The sequence below is a fragment of the Channa argus genome, chromosome 2 (genome assembly GCF_033026475.1).
Source record: "Channa argus isolate prfri chromosome 2, Channa argus male v1.0, whole genome shotgun sequence".
Taxonomy (NCBI): Eukaryota; Metazoa; Chordata; class Actinopteri; order Anabantiformes; family Channidae; genus Channa; species Channa argus.
The window spans coordinates 20,121,107-20,142,563 of NC_090198.1; the positions used below are offsets into that span (position 1 = coordinate 20,121,107).

Sequence of the window (21,457 nt, forward strand, 5' to 3'; positions counted from 1 at the left end):
CTTTTGGCATGTCAAAGTAAGAAAATCTCAGGAAAAAATAACAATATTAATGATGGATGGATTCCCTGTAGCTTCTATAGTCTCAGTGTCCTGGCTGGTATTGTTCATGCCGGCTCATTGTCACATAGCCACGGCTTACTGGGACAACTGAATATAACTGAGCTGTGTTATTAGTAACAGCTGTCACTTTCCTGCTGTGAGAAGTCAAAAAGTCTGCTGTGAAAATGATGTAATTACATCAACTTTCAAACCACAGTCATGCCCTAATGTTGATTCAAGATTTTATTTTGGCACAAACGTCCTTATACACACACAGTAGTAGTCTTATTGTTTGATTTTGTAGTATTTTATTTAAAGCGGTGTTAGTGTATAGTTGGGGGTTAATTGGCTTATTGTCAATGTATCTCACATCAATTCATGTTCTATTAGTAGCCAGGTCTTTAGAGAGTCTGGAAGTCTGTGTGTCCAGATGGGGTCAGAGATTCAGCCCCACCCCCATGAGACCTGGGTTTCACATTACGCTCCTAAAATGTACTCATACACACACAAACAGATACATACACACACACACGTGCGCACACACACATACATCAGTAAATGTACAACATACGCTATCACACACATATGCACATGCTCACAGGGGATGAATACATAACTGAGAGACTATCTAAATGATTATTCTGCTGTCTCGCCAACTTCCTGATGCAGATTGTACAAAAATACAGAATTACATACATTTTAAACATCCAATCTGTTTTTCACAGGCCTCTGCAGAAACATGTATGACAGTATTATATGTGAGGATTTGTTTTCATATCTACCACACCATTTACTTTTAGGTGACATTCTCCAGGTGCCATTGTTATCTCTGTCACTCTACTCTCAGATTCACCTCATCGTCAAGTTCAGATGCGAACAAGGCAGATGCAATTCTGCTCTGCAGTAAAATGTTTTATGCTTTTGTCACATATAGAGCTTCCCTTCAGCAAAATTATTTTCTTAACTTAACAGACTATTGCTCCTGTGAATTCTGAGATAATATGACAGCAGAGGAGGGTGGAGCTCATTATGCTGTAGATCTGATGTCTTTGTCTTGACTGGGAAAGTATAGAGAAAAAAACTCCACTGTCATAAACCTCTAGCATGTGATGCTATTTGTCGTTTCTCATTTTTGGAGGCAAATATTAATGAGGACCACCTGCTTTTGGTAGGGTCATAACACTTGAAACACAAAGACAGAGAACTATGTCAACAATGTCAGCGCTTTGTAAAAGTTCCAGGCACCATCCATGGGCCGTGTATGATTTACATGATGGATAATGTTTTAGTTATTCATTCTCTGTTTGGTTTCTACTATTCATAAAACTAAGTGGTAGCACGCCATATGGATCTAGAGGAGTGTGTGTTTGTATTTGTGTCACTATGTTATAGAAAGAGATTCGGAGAGCGGGAGGTGCTCCACAGGGGAGTGTTTATGAAGAGATGGCCAGGGTGAATTCCTCAGATAAGTGACATGGCCTCTTTGTGTTCTGGATGAAGGAGAGCACAGCAGTGGCTGTATATGGTAAACCTGAGACACACTTGACTACATAAACTCTTGTGGTTGGAGTGTACAGTGAGAAAGTGGGTCATAAAGGTGATGCAACTCTACTGCTGGAGGCTTCTGCTCATATAATCAACCTGAGAAAAAGCAGCTTTAGTTTTCTGCTGCCTGTTGTTTTACACAGCAGGATGTTAGAAAGAGTGGAAAAGGTGTCATTCATAACAAATGGCACCACTAACACCAATGTCAAAACCCTCACGCACACACTGAGAGTGGGTAAATCAGCTGCACGTAGAAGCCCCTTACATGGTGTAGGGCTCACTCCAGATCACAGCATTCTTCAGATTCCTGCCTATAATTACACAGCCCATGTATGATTCAGCTTTATATCCTTAATCCACCAACTGGGAAGATGGCACTGATCATCTTCAGATCTTTCTCTGACCATCACATATCACACAGAAGAGTACAAAGAACATTCGGCTTGTGAGAGGAAAACAGAGGCGCCACTGTAGACATTTACAAGCAAAAACACAATGTTTTTTTTTCTGCTGTGTGAAACATTGGTTTGTGTATGAGTGCACTCGAGTTTATGTGTCCACAAATGTGGGTGTGTGTAGGCGTTAAGAAGTAGTTTTTGCGCATGCACGAATATCTGTGTTTTGCATGTGTCAGCAGGCCAGAAGATACTCTATTAAACCACGGCGACCCATAAAAGCAGCAGTGTGTCTGACAGGGAGAAGAAAGGGTAAACTCAACAGGGGATTGCAACAAATGTAGAGTCTAATCCTCTCATTAGACAGCAGGGGGTGTGTGGTGCAATTTGATTCAAATGGAGAGCTGCTCTGCCATGTGGAGACACTGAGGCCTGGCAGAGCACTGGGGAAGATGTCTGTGGCTGTAGGGATATTATCCAATACAGTTTCTGGGCTTAGTGCAACTAAGCACAAACAATCTCTGTGAACACGTATGAAAACATTAGATGCTGTGCTGAAAATACACAAACACATGATGATGAATGAAGCTGAACTACTTATAAGACTCTCAGCTCCCTGTTACAGTGAACGTACACCTCTTCTTCCTTGTTTGTCAAGTCACTGGAAAGCTCTTTATATGTACATATCATTTTGTATTTTATTTTTACATTTTTTTATGTGATCTTCTATTCAGTTACTTCTTTGTGTAGTTGCTGCAGGAAGTGAACTTTAAAAGAATATTTGAAAAAATGTAGATTTTTTTAGGTTACATGAGGTTTTGTTACATGCTGCAGACATTGGGATTAGGGCAAAGTTAGATTCAGATAAATCTAAGAAGAAATGCAAAGTGTTTATTCTGATGTTTTTTTTTTTTTTTGTAAATCGGTTCAGGGTCGCCACAGCGGCTCATTGTCCGCATGTTGATTTGGCACATTTTTTTTTTTAATGCCGAATGCCCTCCCTGACGCAACCCTCCCCAATTTCCACTGGGCTTGGAACGACACTGCACAGCTGGGCTGTTGACCATGTAAATTTCCATCACTATTTACAAATGAACTTGTAATGCTATACATGCTGTATTTATTTCGTTTGCATAGTGGAATTATTATCCTGACATTATGTCCTGATAGTTTACATTTACATTACATTTACATTTACATTTAGTCATTTAACAGACGCTTTTATCCAAAGCGACTTACAAGGGAGATACAAGGCAGCAAAAATCTAAGTCAAGGAGAAAACATCAAAGCAAAGTCCTATCAGAAAAGTGTTTTTCACATTTCATAAGATGCAAGTGCGAGAAAGAGCAGAAAGGAAGTTTTGTTTTTAATTTTTTTTTATAGATTGAAGTGCCTAGGAAGATGCGGAAGAGTTCTGATTTCAGCAGTTTTTTGAATATTGGGAGAGAGTCTGCTGAGCTTGCAGAGTTTGGTAGCTCGTTCCACCATCGTGGGATCATTAGTTACATTTTGACAGAGCCTTTGATCTCTAGATCTTAATGCTAAGCTAACTAGCCACTTGATATAAATTCATAAATACTAAATAGACAAGATGTTATCAATTTCTAATCTAATTCACAAGTAGAAAGCAAATTAATATGTGCAACAATTTCTTTTAAAATATTACACTTGGGAGTTTTGGTGGAGTGATTAGCGCTGCCTCAGAGCTAGAAGGCTGCGGGCCCAACTGCAACTCCAAACAGGATAAGCAGTTACCAGTGGTCGAATGATGGTCCTTCATAAAGTGACTGTATGGGATTTTCTCACAGTGGTCCTCCAAAGGACCACTTTCAATCTTTGGTGTCTTGTTTTAGAATACAGCTGTTTTAATCAAATAACAGCACCACTTGAGTTGTCTATCCACCTTTGCTCTGCACAATCTCTGTCTGCCTTCATTCTCCACCACAAGCCTCCCCCTCCTCACTACTTCCCCTCCTACAGGCATGCTTTGAAGAAAAACACAGGACGTCTCAGCTCAACGGAGCGTTTTACATTCCATGTTCGGTAGCCGGCTGCATCCACTGCTCTGAACAACAGGACATTCTTTGTAGAGCTTTCTATAGCAAGATCATATTAACATTTAAGAAGGTAAATTAGCTGGAATCTTAATAGTGGGTCAGCTTATATAATGTGCATGCATACAATATATCCAGACTGTGTATAAAGCAGGCTACCTATTTTTTTTTCACATGCACATGTCCAGTCTTTTGCTTAAGCCTCTATGTTCAGTAAGCAGTAAATTGAGGGTCAGGAGGAAGTCAGCACTGTGTACTCGTAGCTGTACAACAAAATTAGGAAGGATAACATGTTGTTATTCTTTGAAAAGAAACATATTGGGAACCTTTCTGGGAGGTTTCCTCTTTAGACTTGTATGCATATGAGTGGAGAAACACACACTCATGCACGCACGCACAAACAAACACAGAGTGCAGCTCTGATCCCAGCTCAGTCTCTTGCTGCTGCCCTTGAACGTCAGCTGAGTTGAATTGCTAAGCAGTGCCATTGAAGATGCTCCCTCCTTCCCTCTAAATGTCAGTGTTTGGAGTGATGGCAGCCCTGACGTGCTTTGTCTGACACTTCTCCATCAGATATGTACAACAGTGCCTGTTGCTGAATCATTGGCTCTTATCATTCCAGACTTTCACTGTAGGGGTTTGCCAAAAGATGGAGCAGCCCAGTCAACGTAAGGGAGACACCGTCTTTTGCTTTTTACTCACCACCTCTACTTGCATCCTTTTCTCCTTCAATGTTTTTACTGTGACTGTCAGCATGTTGTTCTTGTCACCATATTTGTGAGTGCCAAACACAGGGCCATTTTTATATTATCGTGAAATCCAAAACAGGTTATTTTATATCAGGGTTGAGAATGTCATAAAGCAACACTTTTCACCAAAACTTTACCACACAAGCAATGATTAGAAACAGGTCAATGTTTTCTCTCATGTTATTTTATACAATTTTCACTCATCATTTGTTGCAAGTTTACCTACAGTTTGGGATGTTACAGTGATTTTCCAATGGGATGCTGCCAACAATCTCTGAAACCCTGAAAAGATTAAAAAGCACTTTCAAAAAGTAAACAAAAAGAATAACAATGATTTTTCTACATATAAACCATCTTTAAGAATTTATCATTTACTCATTTTTTTGACTGTCAGATGAAAATAAAGCCCTTGTTGTACTAAAGATAAGATAAGATAAGATAACGTAAACCTTTTGTTACTGTGGTTCTGTCTATTTTTTCACTGCCCACTTAAACATAGAGTCAGAGCGTGTGGGTGAAGCCTGCTTCAATAAAAAACCCTTAATCCGTGTTTGTTTGAAACATTTACTAAAACTTTCTTCTTGCAGCACAAAATAAAGATAAAATTGTAAAAAAGTATTAAAAACAGTATTAAAATGACCAATGCTAACGTGAAAAGTGGTTGTAACAGTATTGAGCCTTGTCTTTACGGGTCTTAGAAATAAAGTAGTGAGAAGAAGTAAACCACCATCTTTTACAAAAGCCTGGGGTGTTTCGTAGTTGCCTGCCAGTGATGAGCTACCAGTGCCTGTGTAGTGGACATATGGCAATGCCGTGGGACTGGGGCATCGGGAGGGTGGGTGTGGGGGCCAGGGGCACTGCACATATTAATGTGTGTATTTACATGAGCGTGTGTGTGTGTGTTGGGATGAATCTGTGACAAAGTTAAGGGCTCCAATGAGGCGTGCAGAAGCCCTGTGACAGAACAAGGTCCTGACACTCGCACATTTCTGTTACTGCATCTGAAGGAGGGGTCAGTACTTGTTACTTTAGTACAAGAAGGACCCGCTAGCCCCCACCACCACCCCTCCTTGCCTTTCTCTAACCCCCACTTCCCATCTCTGTTCTTTTGTTCTCTGCTTTCTCTTCAGATTCTCTTTCATGGAGACACATGCACAAATGCAGTCACCAAAAACACTTGTTTAAATCAGTCAACATATATATTTCATATCTAAATGTTGAATAATGTCTACAGAGAACAATACATGCAGTGGGGGTAAGCTGTGTTTATATGTGTATCTGCTGCGTATCCAGGCTGGAGAGATTCCTTTTTTATTAGTCTTGTCTGCCGCACTGTGAAAACATCTGCTGTATACAGCTGTAGAGAGAAAAACCTTTCTTAGTAAAGGAAAAAGCAAAAAGAGCAAATTGTATATTTGATCATCTGTTGGAAATCACACTGTATAATTCTTATGGAGCCTGGATAGGTAATTCTAGTGTTATTTTACAAGTAACCATTGCTTTCCATTTATGGTTGTGGTCGTAAATTACGTCATTCTCAAAAACTGCAGAATTTTTTTAATGGGTTCAATAGGTTGTAAATGCTTATTTGTTACTGATTTGAATTTAAAAAAAAACAACTCTCTTTGCCTTTGTATTCTTTGTTGACATAACTGGACATGAAAAGCTGGGTTGAGGATCTGACACAGCATATTAAAGTCCTCCAAAGTTAAACAAATGTTGACAGGCCAAACAAAAGGAATACAAAAGAACACAACACCTGATGTCAAACATTGTACGGGTTCTCTAGGATATGCATGTATTCATTTGAGAGATATTAAGTCATGCATTTTTTCCAGTTCGGATCTATAACTTTTCTGGAATGCATTCATGGAGCCTTTCTGGAGCTTTTCTCAGCAGCTTTTATGCAGTGCTAGCACTTCTCAACCGTTGTGGTAAAATGCTTGTACAACTGAAGGCAGTCTAGCCTTTGTGAGATTTTGTGAGTCTTTGAGAAGAACACTAATCAAACAAACCCACATTTTGTAAAAATGGAAAAAAAATGTAACCCTAATTTAGGGCTCTGTGGCATGTTAATGAAGGCTTGTGCCTGTTGTTTCATGTGCCAGTAGGAGCTGGACAGTAGGTGACAGATGCTTCCAGCTGCTTTTTCCAGCTGGTTGTTCAGAGAGGCACTTTTCACATTTGCCTGCGATCACAAGTGTTTAGTACACTAGACTAAAACACGTGGAGAAGGATAAAGACAAGTGAACAAGAGACAAACAGAGAGATGAATACACCAGTCATTCACAAAATTCACAGCAAACCATGATGCACTGTGTTGTAACACCTGACCATCATGACCCCTGTGTGTGTTGTGAATCAAGTTTGGAAAACACTGTGATGATAGTTATCATATTGGCCTGTGACCTGTCCCTTTATTAAGATTTGCCCCTGACATTCAACATCCTCACTATTTAGGTATAAACGTCATATGGCTTCTTGTATCCAAGCTCACAAAAACTTACACAGGAAGACTGAGTTCCTGGCCCCACAGCTTTGCAAAGACCCTTGGGAAGGAAGAGCTTGATACGCTCTTTCACTTTAACCATGTCTACCTTGTCTCCCTCCTCTGGATCTGATGTATGTACAGTACTTCCTCTCAACTATCTCTTTGTCTATCCCCTACATTTCACTCCATCTGTTTGTCCTTGCCCTACCTCTGCTGTCTTCAAAGTTCCAGAGGTCATTTCATTTCATGTATAAATAATTCACCAGGGGCTGTGCAGCCAGTGTACAGTGGCTTTCTTAAACAAGCAGCAGCTTTGATTTAGCCCTGTCACCAGAAGCACAGTGAAGGTCATCTCTCCCCAGTGGACATTCCTCTGCAGCCATAGTGTCTGGGCCTGAGACAATTTACAGCCAGAATTTTATTACGAGGGCACAAATTCCGTTTTTGCACTTAAAAAATAAAAATAGAAAAGAGAAAGTGATTTCTGTCTTAATATATTGATTAAAATAGCAGATTAGGTCATATGAAATGTGTTTCCTGTAGCTCCAGCTGCCGCTGAAAGCTCATAACACCAATGTCTTTCAGTCTAATCACCTGAAAGTGACTGTTCAGCATTTTGGATGTTTTTATTGTAAAGCAATACATGAAAAGCTTTCAGGGTTTTGTGTTCTCCTTCTACATTTATATATTTTACAAAAGTTAAATAACACTGTTACAATTGTTTCACCCATCTTAATAGCACCCTTCACTCTTAAAATGAAAAAGGATGAACATTTGAAGAAAGCACCCCATGGTCTGGTCTGTCAAAGTTTGGTTGTTTTTATTATTCCGTCACTGAAATGAAATAACAACTAGCCCTGACGTTAAGTGCTTGATTGAAGTAAAAACAGTATAATTTCCAACGAGTTTACACTTACACCAGGGAAGTCAAATCGAGGAACCGTGCATTTCCTTGGAATCTACAGACCCTGAAGTCTTGATCAAGGTGACTGCACACAGATTTTCCGTCTCTAATCTAAAACACACACTGTGCTTACGCACTCCTTGTTTGCAGCGACTCTTTCATTGCAGGTTGAAAAACACACAGATTAGTGGTTGTTTGTGTGGATAAATTATTATGTTATTAAGTATTTTTTTAATGACAACACATGTAGTCATGTGTATGTAAATATTTGTAGCACTACTACTAGGTGTGGTGTGCATCTGTTTAAACTTTTGAGTGTGATAAAACATTAACCTGTTGTGGGAAGTTACCACTTCAACATTTTACAGGGGAACTACAGCAAATTTTCTATTAGTCTTCTGAATGGTGTCGTGGCTGAATTTCCACAGGCTATAGGGAAAAGATGGAACTGTAAAAAACTGTTACAGTAAAATGTATGTAGTATCAAGAATTAAAACAAAAGATCTGGGTGAAGTGAGGGTAGGAGAAGACAATGTATAATAACAAACAAGAAATCTCTGCATGTATCGCTGTATCACTTTTTAAATTTAGTTTACTGTGCTTCCATTATTTTTTGGGAGTTAAAATGCTAAATTGATGTGGTGCTTTTTCAAAAATGGGTTGTTCTATAAATAAACAAGTTTTATGACATGTTGTCCAACTACAGTGGAAATCAGCAGCCTTTAGAAAGACTCTGAAAGGCTGCTCTTGAAGGTGATCTTTGAAAATGAAGACACGCTATGATCATTACATACAATGTGGGCTGCTAAGTTTCTCCTGGAAAGCTTTCATTTTGGACATGTTTGTACAAATCAGATCTGATATAGTTAGATGTCAAGTCTTCACACAGACTGTTGGCCTTAAAAAGTTGCAGAAATTGTGGGATGACATGTCAAAAATGTCTGCCGTAAGAAAAGGCCGAGGGCATCTAAATTAAATAGAATGATGGATGTAGTGGTTGTGGCTGCAGTCTCCATTTTCATTTTGGTGCTACCAGCAAACACTGTGACTTTGAATAGTTGCTAATTCAACAGCCTCGGCAGGTGTTGAGCCAAAATGAAAACTGAGATGACATCTACACCGCTACCTGCTTCATTTTGCCATTTTAATGCTAGTGTGCTACTTTTAGTGGACAAAGAAGCAAGTCTAGTGTCACAGTAGCTTGTTACCTGCATGATTGTGATTGTTAGCACATCTCTCACAACAGGCACTTTTCTGACCTCATTCAAGCAGGCCCAGATTACCCCGTTGCTTAACAAGCCTTCCCTCCCTTGTGGAGAATTACAGACCTGTCCTCTTCCATTTCTGGCCAAGACCATGGAACAAGCAGTCTTTAGACTTAGAAAGTCTCAGACTTTCTTTCCAAGAACAACTTCCTCGATGTCAACCAGTATGGCTTTAAAAGTCACGCTACAGAGATTGGCACTCCTGAGGGTTGAGGAATCTCTTCGAGCTGCAATAGCAGCAAGTCAGTCTTCTGTCTGAATCCTACACAACCTATCTGCAGCTTTTGACACTGTGAACCATCATATCCTCTTGTGTACACTCTCTGACTTGGGCATCTCTAGAATAGCTCTACCCCGGCTTCGGTCTTAACTATCGGGATGACCCTTCAAGGTATCCTGGCAGGGGCATGTTTTTAACTCTCATAGCCTCTCTACTGCAAGATTCAGTTCTTGGTCCTTTTCTTTTTTCCGTCTATACTACATCACTGGGTTCTGTCATCTGCTCACATGGCTTTTCCTATCACTGCTATGCTGATGACACACAGCTCCTCCTATCCTTTCCAGCGGATGACTCCACTGTCTCATCACTGACATTTTTTTTTCTCTTCGATATCTCTAAGACAGAAGTTCTTGTCTGCCCAGCCTGACTCTCGACACAACTTCAGGATCAACACTGGATCTACAGTGATTGTCCCCACTAAACAAAACTCTTCAACTCAGTAATCCCACGATGGTGGAACGAGCTACCAAACTGTGCAAACTCACTCCTAATATTCAAAAAACTGCTGAAAGCAGAACTCTTCCGTACCTTAAAATTAAATTTAAAAACTTTGTGTTCTTTCTTGCACTTGCATTTCACGAAATGTAAGCACTTTTCTGATAGGTATTTGCTTTGATGTTTACTTGACTTAGATTTTTGCTTGCCTTGTACCTCCATTGTAAATCACTTTGGATAAAAGCGTCTGCTAAATTACTAAATCTAAATCTAAGTCTGTATGCCTGTGTGTGTGTGTGAGGGAGAGAGAGAGACTCCACAGGCTTTTATGTGTTCATGTAGATAATGTTTAGATAGATAGAATTGTTTACATCAACCCCCCCCCCCCCCCCCCCTTCCATCCTCCAGCCCCTCTGTAGCTCTCTCACACACACATACACACAACATTGAGAAAATGGGAAGCTGTAAAGTGCTCACTCAAAGCAGGAGCTGCATCAGCAGAATGAGACAGAATAGAAAGCCATGTCTTTGTGTTTATGGCTGACAGAGAGAGAGAGTACACATGTGTGAGGAGTTGAGGTTGATGGGATATTTGAACAGACAAAGGGGAATCACTGCAACTCTCAGTGTCCATTAGACCAACTCTATTGATTATTATTGATCCTTACTACCAGCAAGCTCAGAGCTACTAGGCCTGTGCTCGCTCTGATACAATGGGAGCATTAGTGCACATGTCCAGATGGATGGTTTGGGGGGTGGGAGGATAAACTACAGCCAGAACAAGAGAAAGAGAGTGAAAAAGAGGCTAAAATGATTCACAGGTCCAGAGTAGAAATAAAGAGGAGACAGTGATGGTGATAATGTGTGCCAGACATTAGACATTAAGAGTGAGACAGGCAGAGTGAGGAAGGTAGAAAAACAGAAAAACCATACTTTACTTGTGTAGGCACAGTCTTAACCATGAGATTAATACATAAAACCCACTCGTGTTTTTCACCAAGTCAGTTACTTAGTGCATCTTCCACTGACTGATCGCTTTACAGAATATTAAAGGAAAGAGAGGAAGTGCCTGTACAGTCATAGTAATAAAGCATTAGACATCACTCTGGGTGTGTGTGTGGCTGTGTGTGTGAATGCGTGTGTGTGAGAGACTGTCTGGGATAAGACAGAGTAAAAAGGGAAGAGCGACCTGTTTGTTTTTCCTGTCTGTACTTATGCTCTGACACCATCTTACTTCAATAATAAATAGTGATCATCTGTTGCTGTAATTTGTCCACCTGACTCTTGCTCAGCTGAGGGGGGCTGCTGTGGCTCAGTTGGTAAAGGCAGTTGTCCACAGACCACAGGGTCAGTGGTTCAATCCCCGGTCCCGGCAATACATCGAAGTATCTGAGCAAAACACTGAACCCCTGTGCAGTAACCCAGTTGAAATTGGTTGTGTCAGGGCATCTGGTGTAAAAACTGTGCCAAATCCACATGCGGACAATGACCCTCTGTGGCGCCCCTGAACTCACAGGATAAGCCGAAAGGACAAAAAAAAAAAAAAAAAAAAAAAAAAAAAAAAACTGAGGGAGCAAGGAAAAGACTAGAAAAAGACTATCTCTTACACCAGAAATCACTTCAGAGGTCTGAGTGCATATTTTCACACTCTCCCTTGTTGCTATTTGACTAATGACAAAACTAAAAAAATTCCCTCCAAGAAGGACATGAGGCATTTAATGCAACTGCCCTCTAGATAGGTTAAGGTCTGCAAATAAATTAAGTTGAGTAAATTCAATTGCCTCAAGCAAGCATGTGATAAGGTAGAGCCAGCTCCCTGCATATACTTGTGAACAATTGAGGTTTAAAGACACTGAGACCTACTTTCTGCTTATCAGCTTCATACTATGTGGGATGGGACCGAACACCAACAAGGTATTGTTGGTTAAAATAGTATGAGATATTTTACATGTTTTGTGTTTGTTTTTGTATTTGTTAACATCATGCAAAGAACAGTGAAATCATGTTTTTCAAGTCATGTCTTCTTCTCAAACTTTAAGATCGTTGATTATTTTATCATGAATTATTAATGTTACAGCTTGTGCCCTCTATCATCATTGCTCATTTCAGACTAATCATCATCATGTTGTGTCTCACTAACAACAGTCATATGCAATGTAGCAGAAATACTGCAGAAAATCGAGTTTCAAAGAAGCTTTAAATAACCAGTAGAGAAATCGCTACATAACACTGCAGCACCCACAGTCCTTTAGTTATTCTGTCAGATTCGTCTGAGCACAAACTAAGATACTGAATAAGATTTTCAGATGTTCCTTCACATGCCTGTGTTACAAATGTGCCAAAGGACTATAAAGAATCTGTTGTTAATATTTTAGGGATATTCCACAGGATATTGGTTTAAATTATTGTTTGTTAATGTTGGCCTTAGCCTTTCCTCTTCTACTCTTCTAATTTATGAACACACTTAAACAGTGACAGTGATCCAGTCATTAAAGTACCTATATACAAGTTTGTTAAGAAGACAATGTTTTTGATATACTGCACAAATAATTGTAATAAAAAGTAAACTTGAAAACTTGACCTGATGTCAGTACATCATGATTTTCCTCATGTGTAGCCTTTGGATTTAGTTCACGTTTTCTTTCTCTTTCTCAGAGGCATCAGTTGATGATTGCTAAAGCTTAAAGGCTTGTCTTCATACAGGCAAAAAAGAAGCTGGAACACAGTCTGAGCTTTGTGCAGGAGCTTGCGTATAGAGCACATAGTGTTAGGGTAACCAGGCAGTGCAGCTGGCGTTTTACAACTATGCATCTTTAAGGCACTGTTTAAATAAAGATCCAAAAGACAAGGACCTCACACTAACACACACATACAACGAAAGAACGTGAAGGGAAGTGAAATGATAGACTTCAGTAACAACTATATAAATGACCATTTTATCAAGAACAAGGCCGACCAGTGACAAACTCACTGGGCCACAGTCGATATTATTCATTTCACATTATTTCCAAACCATCAACATGTGGCAATAACCCACAATATACCAAGCATTTTTTGACAACACTGCTCAGCAAGAAAATGAAAAAATCCTGCCAGTGAGTTCATCCTCCCAGGCCCCAAGATTTCTCCAAAAACATTCCTTTGATAAATATTCTTTTCTTGAGAATTTGTTTTAGGCAGAGTGAGCTGGTATGTGGATGGGGCCATTATGAGTCTACTTCTTTTGGAGTTTCTGTTATCACTGTGAGATCTCCTCTAATGCTCTGAACCATGGTCTAGTTATTTCAAGGCTTGATGACAAAACACTGTTTGCACAGAAACACATAATATTTTACTCCCTCTTGTTAATGTATGTGAATTAGCACCTGCATGACAAAGACCCTCTGGTCTTTGACACTAGTGTGCACAGTAGGTGTGGCAGCATTCTACAAAAAGGCATCACATGAGTATCGGAACATGTGTAGCCCTGCCAATTACTATCAAAATCTAATTATTGCCAATGGGGGTCTAAATTCGATATCTAAATAAGCCTCAAAATCTGTAGCCCTAAGAGAGAGTATCTAGCTTTGACATAAAATTTCCTCTGTGTAGCATCATAGCACTTGCTTTTACTCCTCCCTTACCCCTTTTTTCTTTTCTCTGTGCCTCTTGCAAGCATTCCTGCCCCTCCCCCAATTAGTTCTCCTTGCCGGAATGGATTTTTTGGCTGGATGTCCTGCTATTGCGTCGAGTCTCAGCAATAAGTATGGTGATGTAAGAAAGAAAGAGTTAACAAGGATTACATCAGAAAATGGATGGACTTTTTTTTTGGATCAGTGAGTCATTTCGTGTGCCCAATCATGACATGAGGCTGCATAAAGTAGCCTCAATCTACCTTTTTTTATTTTGCTATGTGGTCAGTGACCTACAGGACATTGCTCTTTGTATTTATTAATAATCAGCCAAACTCTGACTCAGTAGAGCTGATATGAGAAGTCGTGGCAGTGGCTGTCAAGATTTAGTTTGACATTAACAGACCCTTGGTCTTTTAATGGTGCCATACTTCTATTGCAAGTACACCAACAACATTGCAAACTTGATGATTTCATTGAGGATTTCACAATCAGCTGATTGTATTAGTCATAGACAATGACTACTTTGATTTTAAATACAGATCATACTTCCTTAGAGTAAAATATAACAGGTTCTACAAGTAACTGATACACTTGAGGCAGAAAAAATGCATGGAAACAAGAAGATCACTGTAGGCTATAACAATGTCTCTTTATTCTCTATTTCCAACAATCAATTTAAAATTAACAGCCCTCACAAGTACCAGTATTATAAAAGGCCAAACATTCATGTCATGGGTTTTGTGTATAGTAATAGAAAGGATATATGAAATTCTAAATCGCATAATATACTAATAATGAACGAAAACCACTTTGTAATATTAAACGGGCTCACATACAAACACTGATTTTTTTTTTCCATTTCATTCATTAAGATCACATTTACCATTCAGTATTTTTGCTTTCTACACTCACCACTCAAATTCCAACCTGTAGTTTCATCTGGGCTCTTCCATCTCATTAACAATCACTGACATCTGCCTTTTTTCTTTCTATCCTAAAGTGGTTACATTTCCTCTTGGTTACTCAAAAGAAAACATTCTTTTGCCTGAGTGACCACTATAGACATTGCGGTGGTTACAGCATTTAAGAAAGCCTAGCTGAGCTTGTGATACTTTGATAGCTTTCTCGCACCATCAGAGGATAATCTGAATTCACATTGGCTTTAAAGATGGCTTCTTTTCAGACAGCTTGGGTGACCTCAGTGCTAAGACCCTCCACCATGTTGGAAACTGAATCCGAAACTTCTTGGACATCCCCACTCAGGTTCATGTCCTTTTTCAGTTCGAAGTCACGCTGCTCCTCAGAACGAGTGTCCTCTGGCTTATCATTACTATTTACACATTCCTCTGTCTGTGCTATAGTATAATCTTTACATTCTCCATTCACAGATGGAAGTGCATCTACTTCTATCACATCCTTCTTAACAGAATCACCTTCCAAATCCCCATTTTCCAGCTTACTTTCTACCTCAGGGTCGGAGCAAGGCACCACAGAGGTTTCAGCTACCTCTTCAGACTCAGCATTAATTTCACTGGCAGAGACAGACTGTGAGATGAAAATCTCAGGAACAGGTTCTGCTGCCTCTGCCTCAGCTGGTCCCCCAGTGCTGGATGCTTCTATTGCATTAGACCTCTCCTCTTCAGCATAGTTATCAATGTGGACCTCCTGTGCTGCAGACTCTAAGACTTCAGGTGAATCTGCTTCAGTAATCTCAGAAGCAGTAATGTCAGATGAGGGTATGATTGGCTCTGGCTGAATGTCTTTTGTTGCTGGCTCTGCTGCAGCAGCCTCTTGCTCTTGCTCTGGGTTTAGTACTTGCTCTGGTTCTGGCTCTAGTACTTGCTCTGGTTCTGGCTCTGGTGATTGTTGTAGCTCTGTCTCTGGGGTTTGGTCAAGTTTGGAATCTGGCTTGGGTGCTTCCACTGATTCAGGTTCTCCTTCTTGCTCCAGTTCTGGCTCTGGTACTTGTTCGAGCTCTGGCTGGAGGACTTGCTCTTGTTCTGGTGTGTTCCCCAGTACCGTTTCTGCAGCTAATTCAGCCACTGTGTCAGGTTCAGGGACAGCAACTGGCACTGCTGTCTCCTCCACAGTGGTTTCTGACCCAGTAACAGTCTCTGGGACGGGCTCTGGCTCTCGATCTTTGGGAGATTCGGCTGTAGTGGCTGGAACAGATGCAGTTTCCAAACTAACAACAGGTTCTTCTATGGGGAGATGTTCTGGTGCAGCTGCAGACTCAGGTTCAACCTCATTTTGCACAGGTTTTTCTGATGCTGGAACAGAGACTTCAGCCAGTTGGTGCTCTGCTGGGGTTTGTTCTAATGGGTCTATCTCCACTGTTGCTGGAGCAGCTTCTTCTGCCACTAAAACTGATTCTGCTACTACTAGAACAGGTTCTTGTGCAACAGTGAGTGGTTTGCTTACTCTTGGAGCAGACTCCTCTGCTGCAGCAGCTGATTCTGTTGCCACTGGAGCTGCTTCATTTGCTAATGCAGCTGGTTCTTTTGCTATTGGAGCTGCTTCCTCTTTTGGAGCAGCTGATTCTTCTGCTATTGGAGCCACTGCCTCAGTTGCAGCAGCTGATTCTTTTGCTATTGGAGCTGCTGCCTCTTTTGGAGCAGCTGATTCTTGTGCTATTGGAGCTGCTGCCTCTGTTGAAGCGACTGGTTCTTTTGCTATTGGAGCTCCTGCCTCTGTTGGAGCAGCTGGTTCTTTTGCTATTGGAGCTCCTGCCTCTGTTGGAGCAGCTGGTTCTTTTACTAATGGAGGTGCTGCCCCTATTGCAGCAGCTGGTTCTTTTGCAACTTGACTTGCATCCTCTTTTGGAGGAACTGGTTCTTTCGCTATTGGAGCTGCTGCCTCTGTTGGAGCGGCTGGTTCTTTTGCCACTGACGCTGCTTCCTCTGCTGCAGCACCTGATTCTTTAACTACTGCAGCTGGCTCTGTTGTTGCAACTGATTCCTGTACTGGAGCAACCTTCTCTGTTTCTTCTGAAAGTGCAGATTTGGACTCTTCTGCAGCTTCAGTTACTGCCGTCTCAGTTGTCCCCGAAACTTTCTCTACCACATTGTCAGTCTTAGCTGTTAACTCAGGTTCTGTGGATGGGGCTCCATCCTCCACTTTTGCAGACTTTTCTGCACCTGCAGGTGCAGATTCATCCTTCACCTGTTTAGGGTCGCTGACATCATAGCCCTTCCTCTTCTTGCTCAGTTTGCCTCCCATAATGTTTCCTATGGCAACAAGTAAAGGAGTCATTTAACATGAAAAACAAACTATTATTTGGATTTGTTTGTATTTTTATTTATGAATGTTAAAAAATTTCAAAATCCATGGCAGGAAAAAAAACAACACAAATATCACACTGAAAGGACTGTGTTGGAGGTAAAACCCAGCAACAGTGCGAATGACCCACAAAGTCAGCAAAGCATGGAGGTGATACTTATAACTTACACATGTATGTTTACGTAGTGGAGTTATTTTATGCATTTTAAATTTGTGAAATTCACTTGTTATGCACCAGTTGTGATTAGAAAAATAGATACTTTATGCAATTTATGTAAAGATGAAATGTTTTGCTCTTTCATCATCAACACAAACCTTTCTTTTGTCATTATTTTTCTTTTTTCTTTCTTTCTTTGACTGATTTCATGTTTTTTAAAATGCAACACAGGTTTGATGAAGTTCCTTCAAGCTCAATGGTTTTTAGCTTAAAAGTGTAAAGAAATCTGTTGTCTAGAAGTGAACCACAAACTCAATTAAAAACTACTAAATGCATGGGGCCTTAGTGAGATCAGACAACCCCATAGACGTTCTACTATTCCAGGAATGTCTGGTAAGGCTTGGTGCCAAGTGAACCCACAACTCTGGGTTGAACAAGTCTTTTCTTCCATTTTTCCCCCATTTCATTACTTTGATTTTTAATGTATTCATTCTGAATGTTATTGCTTATTCCTTACTTTTTATCTTCTGTTATTGAAATGAATTAATTAAAGCCGCATTTGCAGCTAAGATGTAGGCCTAGAGTGAGTCTCAAAGCATATAAAAGGACAATCCAGAGCCTAAAGTCACATACTTATAAAACATTCAAAACAGTCTTTTCCAATACAGAAGACCCAGTGGAATGGACCAAATGGGACATAGTTCTTTGTGTTACCGTTGCAACACTGTAGAGGAAGATACAGTGATTGCCAAAGAACGAAACTTCTGTTCACAGGCAGAACAGAGAACTGGAAGTTTAACTTTATCTCACTGATTGTGTTTTAACTGACCAAATGATGTTCTAAACTTATCAAACGAGCCCTTATAAGCAACTATTCTGCACAGGTTCTTACGTTAAGGACATAGTCTGATAATATGATTGACATGTTTCAGTTTGACAGAGGCGATTCAGGCGAAGGTATATAAATTAGAAAAAATGGATTTCACACACAGAACTTCTACACTGCAGGGCATCATGTGAGTACAGGTAGGAACAATCCGGGAACTGTCCATAGTGCTGCAATGGTGCAATAAAGACAGGATGCGCCGCACACCAGGGTGGGATATAGGCTATCCATTACACCGATCTACAGTCCAATGAGCTGTCCGTTAAAACAATTGGCCTAGCTCATGTCTGCCTTTACAGTTACGCCAGTCCAACTCTTCTTTTGGATCCATTTACAGATTACACCGTATTCTTGTGATTGGCTCCTTGTTTGCCTATTTTCTCGCCAAATCTTTCTTGTTTTTTTTCCCATTGGCCTTCCAATCAGAAAAAGCCAAAAACTGCAGTTTTGACAGAAACGAATTTGCTTTAGATGTACTCACTGTGGATTTACACTGACAATTATTCAAAGCAAATTGACAAATAAATACCAAAGCCAAAGGCACAGTAAACCAAAGCTTTATGGTCATATCAGAAAGATAAAGGAGACACTCAAAGGCGCAGCAGCATGTGGCAGCGTGTCGGTAACAAAGGATGGAGATCCATCACCAACAGCTACACCCTCACTAAGGTAACCGGGCTAAGTTGGCAGCATATTAATGCTACGTTGTTCTATAGTGTGACTATAGGTTACTATAGGTGGGATTTTGTTTCATTGCCCAAGAACACTTGAGTGATAAAAGCTGTAGAGGGGTCTCCATCCCCCATTTCATCCCACCCACCGCAGCTACCCTCGGCTGCTCTGCCCTTTTTGTTCAGGAGCATTTGACAATGTCGTACACACAAAGGAATGAAAAAGAAAACGAAATCTGCACAGTGACATATGAATACCTAATAAGTGGCTACCACAACTTCGTAACTTTGCTTTGCGCCTTTTTTAATCCCAGGTTGTAAATCGACAGTTACTTAAAAACGCCGCTGCTTCCCGAGAAAACACGCGAAAACGATAAATTCAACTACAGACAACGGGGGAATTAAAAATAGTCTCGTTTTATTTCACCATTGCTGAAATGTGCGTAACAGAAGAAAAGCATGGCGAAGGAGAAGAATGAGAAAGCTACACTTTCTCTTTCTTTTTTTTCTTACTTTAGTTACAACACACAAAACATAGGCTATAAATGTCACGCACGCTTCAATTGAACAAATAAAACGTTCAAAAATGAACAAATAAAATCAAAATAATGCTGTGATGTGACTGACCTGTATTTGTAGGGAGTGATCAGTTTCTTTTCCAAGCCCCGACTGGACGTGATAAAGCAGGTTTAACCTTTGAAGTGACTGCTGCAGATTCCTCCCCTGCTCTCCGAGGTGCAGTCTGGGACTGTGCTTTAGCTGAGGAGTGCCCCTCACAGTTCTCTAGACATCTGTCGCTATCACAATCCAGCCTACCCCACCGCTGCCCCGTCTGCAAACTGTACCCTCCCCGTCTTTAACCCTTCCTCTCCCGCGCACATCCACTCTTTCACTGTTGAATAAATACATCCTTGGTGAGTAACAGTGGTTTTAAACGGGCGTCACCATTTGGAATGACCTGTTCTGCTATGGTGTTATCAAAAGTAAAGTTATTGAGTTGAGGAATAAAACTGCAAATGACTAAAATTGTGCATAGGAGGCATTGTGCCAGTAAAACCACTTCAGCACCGCACGCAGCATTTTTAAAATAATATTCAAAATTATAATTTCAATTTCAAAGCTTTCTCTCTAAATTACAAAGCAATTTAATTTTATTTTGTTTAACAGTGATTATCTACATCTTGTAAAAGTGTGTATGTCGTTGTTCCTTGTGGGCTTGTGGGATCGTGGGCTTCACAAGAAGCCATCTTAGTCATGTGACATTAAAAACATACTCAGAAACATTAAATATGTGTTAGCTCGTACCTGACTTTATATTAATTGGTTGGAACTCTATGTCCTTAGGCACACAAAGAGGACCAACTGTTAACAGTGTCAGAAACCACTGATGACTTTTATACAGTGTAGCCTATTTTAATCAAATAAAGTTAAGGCATAGCTATAAACACATGTCATTTTTCTCCAACATTATTTACTTTAATCTACAAGTATGGCCTTTAACTAATAATTCACTTGACGTAATCCCATTAACACAACCCATTTAGTCTTGTTTGTACTTGTTAAATTTGAAATTTGCTTTGTGATCTCTAAAGTCTAAGAAATCACAACAATATTAGTGACAGTCTGATTACCCTACTCATACGAGTCAACCTAGATGCCCTTTGAATAGCTGCCAAACGGGTTAGAGGTTATTTGATCCTGGTTTAACCCAGCTTTGTATGTATACCCTCAGGTGGTAACCAAAAAATGTGTCTTATTGCATGTATCAAATATACAGAGTAAAATAAGTGGTTTAGTAGTTTTGAAGAGAGCTTCTTTTCTTTTTGTTTCCATCTGGTTATTTTACCATTTATGGATCTTTAAACAAATGCATCTAATTTATAACTCATGCTTTACTGATAATAGCACAGAGGTTTCTCTGAGCAGACAGCACTCTCTCCTGTTTCAAGTTGGGATAGCACAGCTATGGCTTCACATTTAATAATTACAAATATTTTACCATTTTATGGATATATCCATACACTGCTCACTTGTGAAATATCTACCACTAAACTCTATATTTCTTCTTTCAGTAACAACTTAAAGTACGTTGTTGGACTAATGCAGACTTTGAATTGTACTGTATACATATTTTTTCTGATTGCATAAAGTTTTCGTTTCTAGCTGTTAAAACATGAAAAAACCAAAAGATCAATCCTGCTTGTTTTCCCCACTAAGTAGACAGATAAAGAGTGATAAAGGGGCAGCAAAGGGTGAGTTTCACATGATGCAAATGCTCTGGAATGCATTCCCAGGAGTATAACCGCCATCCCAGCCAACTGCTCCAATTCATGTAGACAGAGAATGTACAGACACATGGGGAGGCCTTGGAAAATCCTCCAGAGTTATCGCCATGTTAATGTTCAAAGCTCGTCTGTCTCAAACCATAATCCCATAGAGCTAGACTGATACAAAAAAAGGACAAATAAAGAAACAGGTGTTTGGTGCTACAACTTGCTACAGGCCACTAACTTGCCACTGAAGAGAGAGTGTGCAAAAATGTGGCAAAATGCTGGGCTTGCATGGAGTTTCCCGTGAGAGGGAGGGGGCACCACTGGTCCCGTGGGTCAAAATGTGCACTGACCACGGTCACACATGATTGACACATTGACACCAACTGAAATCCACTTTAATTTTAATGTAATCAGGAACCA

The 21,457-nt window shown here is 40.2% G+C and overlaps 1 protein-coding gene across 1 annotated transcript; it reads right to left on the reverse strand.

Annotated features, from left to right (window-relative positions):
- Window positions 1-13,079: 13,079 nt before the first annotated feature.
- si:dkey-56m19.5 (fibrous sheath CABYR-binding protein) lies at window positions 13,080-19,574 on the reverse strand. The gene is made up of 2 exons (XM_067496238.1): window positions 19,392-19,574; window positions 13,080-16,998 (listed from the first exon to the last, which is right to left on the reverse strand). The coding sequence occupies exon 2, from the start codon at window positions 16,988-16,990 to the stop codon at window positions 14,951-14,953; it is 2,040 nt and encodes a 679-aa protein (XP_067352339.1). The 5' UTR covers window positions 16,991-16,998; window positions 19,392-19,574; the 3' UTR covers window positions 13,080-14,950.
- Between the last annotated feature and the right edge of the window lie 1,883 nt (window positions 19,575-21,457).

Coding starts and splice junctions, on each gene's coding strand:
- si:dkey-56m19.5 (XM_067496238.1), bottom strand. CDS start 16,990: ATGGGAGGCAAACTGAGCAAGAAGAGGAAGGGCTATGATGTCAGCGAC.